Source organism: Lotus japonicus, chromosome 1 (assembly GCF_012489685.1).
Source record: "Lotus japonicus ecotype B-129 chromosome 1, LjGifu_v1.2".
In the NCBI taxonomy this organism is placed as follows: Eukaryota; Viridiplantae; Streptophyta; class Magnoliopsida; order Fabales; family Fabaceae; genus Lotus; species Lotus japonicus.
This window is the reverse complement of record NC_080041.1, coordinates 13,664,465-13,671,648: the sequence shown is the minus strand read 5'-3', so window position 1 is coordinate 13,671,648 and position 7,184 is coordinate 13,664,465. Positions and strand designations below refer to the sequence as shown.

Sequence of the window (7,184 nt, the reverse complement as noted above, 5' to 3'; positions counted from 1 at the left end):
CAGAATAAGTCCCTACTCGTGTTTCCAGCCTATGTGACACAATTTTTGCTGAGTCATTTATTCCACGTGGCTTTTCTATTTTTTTAAATGCACATGGATTAAAAAAATAAAATTAAACATTTAAATTTAAAATTAAAATCTTTTTAGGGATTTAGGGTTAATTAGATTTAGGGATTTATGATTAATTAGATTTAGGGTTAATTATGTTAATAAGATTTTAATTTTAAATTTAAACATTTAAATTTAAAATTAAAATCTTTTTAGGGATTTAGGGTTAATTAGATTTAGGGTTAAATAGATTAATAAGATTTTAATTTTAAATTTACATATTTAATTTTATTTTTTTAATCCATGTGTATTTAAAAAAAATAGAAAAGCCACGTGGAATAAATGACTCAGCAAAAATTGTGTCACATAGGCTGGAAACACGAGTATGGACTTATTCTGATTAAAATTTTTTTTTTAGGGATTCAGAATCGAAAAAAAAAATTCAGGAACTTATTTTCGTACGACAGACAATTTCAGGGGACCTCCAGAGTATTTAAGCCTATTATTATTGTAGTAATATTTCACTTTTATGACAAGAGCAGTGCTATATGACACGACTGATTTCTGCCGTGTCATGCACGAAATGCATTTTCTGGAGATTTCAAACCGTCAGAAATGCATAAGTGCCACAAATTGCGAAAACACAACTCGCAATTTCTGGCGATTTTAAAATACAAGCGGCTTATAACCGCCACAAATTGACTTCGTGCATTACACGAGAAATCTGTCTCGTGCACTATGGCATTTTCCTTATGACAAATGTTAACAGCTGCTTCACCCTTTGTCTAAAACACTTTCAAGTTTCAACAACATTATTCTCACCTGGCCAGCGTCAGCACTAAGCAGACCAAAATCCAAATGGACAATAAATCTGTTTACTGAAAACAAATGTCATCTTGATTGGGAATTAACAGCTATCACATAGTACTAATGCAGAAAAACTGCCAATAGAGTACTACATATTTGCAGAGTTTTGCTTTCTCCGCAACAAGCCATACTCGTGTTTGCATTCTCCTTCTTCGCTAAATCCAATTTCCACGCAAACCTCATCATCAATTCTCACGCCTCTGGCAGTGACACTGTACCAATATAGTAATCAGATTCACATGTGTAGTAGTGATTCCTAGAAGTGATTCAGAGAGAGAAGAGATTTTCACAAATCAACACTCTTCTAAGTTCTAACTAAGCTTGTGTAGTAGTGATTTTTATCTTTTGAGATCGATGGCTCTTCACTGTGCTGCTTTCTGCTTCAGAAGCGTGGCTTCTCACCCTACTGGTTCAGTCAAGTTCGGTCAGCCCACTATCAAAGCTTCTTCTGCCTTTGCATGCCCTTCTTCCCCTCCTCATATCAGATTGAATGTTAAAGGTAATGGAAATCTGGGTCGTCCTCAAGTTTTTGTCTTGGTGTATATACTTTGATGTTCATGGGTGAAGAGCCATAGCCATAGCTCTGTGTTGTTTTCTAATTCGAACATTTTGTCCTAATTTTGCGGATAACAGATCCCTTTTAGCTAGAAGCTTCAAAATTGAAGAAATGTGCTTCTACTTTTTGCTTGATTATTTAGTGTGTGGTCAGTTTTCGATTTTTCAAAATCCAAATCTTGTGCATGTTGATCATTTGGTACAAAAAAAGTGTTGCAAAGATGAGCAACCACTTTCTATTTTGGAATACCTTTTTTGCAACTAGGGGAGGAGGATGCAATTTTATCTTCAGTTAGACTTGTGTGTTTGAGCTTTTAATGTAAAAGATTCTGTTTTTTCTTTCTTTAGTTTCACTTCTGGGAAGTATGAAGTTATGAGCATATTTTTACTTGTAAGGTTTTTTTTGGTTGTTGTAGGAAAGGCATCTCCTGGTTATGGGACACTTGAAACAAAGGAATCACCTCTTGTGGTTTGTTTTGGGGAAATGCTAATTGATTTCGTCCCAACTATCAGTGGCCTTTCTTTGGCTGATGCACCTGCATTTAAAAAGGCTCCAGGGGGTGCTCCTGCTAATGTTGCTGTTGGTATAGCCCGATTAGGAGGTTCATCTGCTTTTATCGGAAAGGTATTGTAATGTTGTATAAATACTTGTCGAGGTTCGTTCTATACTTATGGTAGGGGTAGGGAGCATTGTACTTTAAAGTGCAACTTAGGCATAGAGCAAATATTAACCTGTGCTCAAACTTGAAATCGTCCCCTGCATCTCATATTGTTGTGAAGCCAAACTTTGCTCAAAAGAAAGGGCTTGCCTTGTTATTGTTAATCCATAATGTTTGTTTCTGGAAGTAGGTTTTATGAAAAAGAAGATAAGTTTGATCAAAAGTTAACTTCATCATTTTGGTTAATGAAAGATTTATGGGACATTTTGCTAGTCCTTGAAATTATTGTCCCTCAATAATGAAATGGGGGACTATGTTAGTCCCTCGATCAGCCTCCGTTAGAAACACCACTAATAGATTCGGATATGACCTCTTAAGTGCTAAAGTTGGGCACAACTGTTTTGATTTCCTTTTTTCCTTACATGTGATACTAATACACAGTGTCATGGTGGCTGTAGGTGGGGTTGTGCATTTGTTATTATTTTTGCATGCTGCTGTGTGTGGCTCATGGCTTCTATTTTTTGGAGAATAGGTCTTTGTCACAGAGGTATGTGGGTTTGGGTGGTTTCTAGGCTTAGTTGTTATGGGAAGGTGTGACAAATCCTTTTTTTTGGGAGGAGGGAGGGGGGTGGGTACTAAATTATGGGAATGGTAACCTAAGCAAGTGGTGCAAAATGTCTGCAAGTGGTTTGAAATTGGCTTTTGGTTATTTCATTGTCTGTCTAGGCTCTAGAGGTTGCTATACGTGATGTGTTTCAAGCTAGGCAGTTTTAGCTTGTTCTAATCACCCAATTCTCTAATTGCGGTGGGTTTGTATTGGAAATTCTTTATTGTTATGTTTAGAATCTGGGTTAATGAAATTAATTTTGGATTTTCTGATTCATGGTTCTTAATTAGGCGTGTTGACCTGGCTTGAGGCTTAGTTACAGGGTTATTTGTGCATTTTTAATGAACAAAAACTAATGGCCGACTGAGACCAAATTAAGCAAGCAAACAAATTTTAACAATACAATGATGTTACTCAGAACAACATTGAGACATAGTCACATAGATAGAATCATAACTTAACCCCCATTTTTGTTTCTCAAAGATTCATATGTCATCAGATTTATATGTTTAGGTGGCATTTCCACATGGATGGTTAATTGGTATTTAACGGTATCAGCATTGAATGAGCCCTGTAGAACCCTTGATCAAATAATGAGCAGGAATTAGATTGTTCTATAATCCTGTGCTATTAATAAGCACTGGTATGCAGTTAGGGTTTTTGTCACTTTTGGCAGTTTCCTATTTCAACTAGCAGCAATATGTGAATATTCATATGAACTTAGGAAAGGAGCTCCTTAGATTCTGATGACTGAATCTGCAAGTATTAAATTTGTTCTAGAGGTCAGCAATCTATAAAAGAAACAATCATGTTTGTTTCTGAAGCTGAAATCTGGTTGTGAGAAAATGTATAATTTCTTCAGTACTCATCTGAAAATCAGAGGCCTCTTAGGCCTTATCATTAGCATTTAGAATCATCCAAGTTTATGCAATCTGAACAGGTTGGTGAGGATGAATTTGGATATATGCTTGCTGATATACTCAAGGAAAATAATGTAAACAACCAAGGGATGCGATTTGACCCTGGTGCTCGTACTGCTTTGGCATTTGTTACACTGAGGAATGATGGAGAACGAGAGTTCATGTTTTATCGTAATCCCAGTGCTGATATGCTGCTCCAAGAAGATGAACTCGATTTGGACTTAATTAGAAAGGTAAAGCCAAAGCTACAACTCATGCTGGTCAAACTAAAACATAATGTAGTAAAGGAAAATCAAACCTCTATTGAACAAATTATTCAGTATGCTCTCTGTAACTCTGTTGCACTTCTCTCAATTAGTCTAGCTTTGTTCAGTTACTCAAAATCACTTCATCAACTGGCAGTTTGTGGGTTTTTTTAAACATAATGACTAAATGTACCTAAAGTAAACCATCATTTTTTGATATTCCTGCTTCTGTAGTTTAAGAACCCCCTTTCAGGTTTCCTTAATATCACAGAAAAAACTTCAAAATTCTTGCCGAGTCTATGTTCTTTTAATGTTTTTCGCATTGACTCTATACTTAATTCATATATTATTGTTATAACATTGTTCTATTATCTCTTTATGGCAGGCCAAGATCTTCCATTATGGTTCTATAAGTCTTATAACAGAACCATGCAAATCAGCACATATAGCTGCAGCAAAGGCTGCGAAAGATGCTGGTGTAGTCCTGTCTTATGACCCTAACCTGAGGCTTCCTTTATGGCCTTCTGCGGATAGTGCTAGAGAAGGAATTCTGAGTATATGGGAGACTGCAGATATCATTAAGGTCCCTCTCCTATGAACAGAGCAGAAATATATGTTCTTTAGTTCCCAACAGAAGTTTCTTGTTCTCTTTTTCTAGAATACAAATTACAGTGGAATGTAAAATAAGTGACAATACCATCTCTGACAGAATCAATCTGATATGTTTTTAGATAAGTGAAGAAGAGATCTCTTTTCTCACAAAGGGTGAAGACCCGTATGACGATGCGGTTGTTCATAAATTATTCCATCCAAACCTCAAGCTACTTCTGGTGACTGAAGGTGCAGAAGGCTGCAGGTATTATACCAAGGTATGCCTTCCAAAAATACTATTTCTGGAATCCTTTTCATCTCATGCTAATATTTGTTTTATGGCTATCTCTGATGTATCTTCAAAAGTGTAACTGTAACACTTATGAAATCTACTGCATAAACTGTACCTTCACATTCCTGTCTGCTTAGGAATTGAAACTGGTTTTTTTCTAGCTCACTAAATTTATTAATGGCTTAATTGCAACTTTGGTCCCTGACATTTACAAAAGCCACGATTTTGGTCCCTCACCTAATTTAATTACAAAAATCGTCCCTCACCTAACACTTCGTGAACAACGTTGGTCCAACCGTCAATTTTTTAACGGAAGAAGCTTACGTGGCGTCTGAAAGCTTATGTGGAAGTGCCACTGGCGTCATAATCGATTTTTCCTCTCCTCTCGGCTGTTTTTTTTATCTCATAGTGAAGCTTTGCTGTTGGGAGGCCTAGTTGTTGGAACGCTGGGATTGAGGTTGTGTGCTATTCCTCTGAGTTTTTTTGTTGTTTTTTCCTCTGAGATGTAGAGGCATGTGCCTCCCTCTCTCCAGTGGCACTTCCACCTAAGTTTTCAAACACCACATAAGCTTCTTCCGTTAAAAATTTGACGGTCGGACCAACTTTGTTCACAGAGTGTTAGGTGAGGGACGATTTTTGTAATTAAATTAGGTGAAGGACCAAAATCGTGGCTTTTATAAATGTCAGGGACCAAAGTTGCAATTAAGCCTTTATTAATCGTTTTGCAGTGTTTGGGTTGTTTAGGGGAGAACATGAGCTGAACACTTGTCTAAAAATCATGAATATTTTCTTTAGAGAAATGCTAACATCTTAGTGAGATCCCAAACATATTCACTTAAAAAATGTTTTACTAACGTTCTTTCCTCTACCTACTAAGAGAATGTCCTGTTAACCCTATAGCTAGAGTGGAGGCAAAGCAGCCTTGTGGAGATTTGAATTCAAGATCATGTAACCTCTAAAAGAGACTTGGTGCCACTTAAGCTAAGGCTCATGGGTAATTTGGCTTATCTATTTATTTAATAGGCTGTCAAAGAAACAATATGTAATAATCAGCCTTCTATTGGCTCCAAAGCTAATGTCCTTGATGCGATTCTAGCAGACACGTTAGCTGGATGTTAGAACTGAAAATCATTGAAAAATAATATCAGAGATATTTTGTTATTAATCAATTTGCTATGTTTGACATCCATATCTTTGTTTAGAAACTAAGCAAAGACCTGAAAAAATTATTAGTTCGAAATTCTAATAACATTTATGCTGCTTGTTAATGTATTATTGATAACTATGATTTGAAACCTGTCCTATTTTTTCCTTTGCAGGAGTTCAGTGGTAGAGTCATGGGAATGAAGGTGGATGCTGTTGACACCACTGGTGCTGGTGATTCATTTGTGGCTGGAGTATTATCACAATTAGCTGTGGATCTTTCATTAATTCAGGTGAGTATAGTTTGCTTTTGGCATCACACCATCCCAAAAGCTTACTTCAGATAACTGCTTAAACTCATGTGTGGAACATCTATTATTGTTTGAATCATCAAAAGAAAATCTCGGCTTCTTGCATCAATGCTGCAATTTATGTGGCCTTTAACTTGCAGAAAGAGGAACAACTGAGAGATGCTCTCAAATTTGCCAATGTGTGTGGTGCATTGACTGTGACCGAGAGAGGCGCAATTCCAGCATTGCCCACAAGGGAAACTGTTCTGAATGCAATGCTTAAGCCCGTAGCGTAACTTCACACCCCGATCTCTGTAATTATGTGAAGATTTTTTTTTTTCATTGGAAATCCTTAGGAACTTTCTGTGGGAATGCAATCTATATAATCTTTATTAGGGTTGTTTTGTTTCTGATCATGTGTGATACAGTTGATTTGACGATATATGATCCTATTTTGGGTTTATCGTCTTTCGATTCACTCTTTTTTTCACGTATGTTATTCTTTACATATATTTTGAATCATAAAATTAAACATTCACAATTAATATTGATAAAAAAATCCAAAATTAAAATGAATAATTTAAATCATTTTAAAAATATATCTAAAATTAGGCCTGGCACAGGAAATGGAGGAGTGGTGGCCGCCTTGAGTGTTGTTTCAGCTCTTGGTGTTGCCTTTGATTCTGTTTTAGGTCTTTGGTTTGGCTTTTCTCTTTTGTTTAGAGAGGTTATTGTTGTTTATACCTTAGATGGTGGCTAGGCGATTGTGCATTCTAGGGATGTTTGAGGTTTTGGTTTGTTGTATCCTCATTATCCTATTTGAGCTTAGCCTCTTCCTCTTTATTATATAATATATATATATATATATATATATATATATATTTGGTTTTCCAAAAAAAAGAAATAATAACAAATTCGAAATATAAAAAAATTGAATTTTAAATAAATTTTATTTTAATTATAACTA

At 35.8% G+C, this 7,184-nt stretch overlaps 1 protein-coding gene across 1 annotated transcript; it reads left to right on the top strand.

Moving 5' to 3' along the window:
• The first annotated feature begins 889 nt into the window (after positions 1–889).
• LOC130733745 (probable fructokinase-6, chloroplastic) lies at positions 890–6,729 on the top strand. The gene is made up of 7 exons (XM_057586007.1): positions 890–1,414; positions 1,887–2,095; positions 3,677–3,889; positions 4,287–4,484; positions 4,633–4,770; positions 6,104–6,220; positions 6,379–6,729. Exons 1-7 carry the CDS (start codon positions 1,270–1,272, stop codon positions 6,511–6,513), a joined length of 1,155 nt encoding a protein of 384 aa, XP_057441990.1. The 5' UTR covers positions 890–1,269; the 3' UTR covers positions 6,514–6,729.
• The last annotated feature ends 455 nt before the right edge of the window (positions 6,730–7,184 follow it).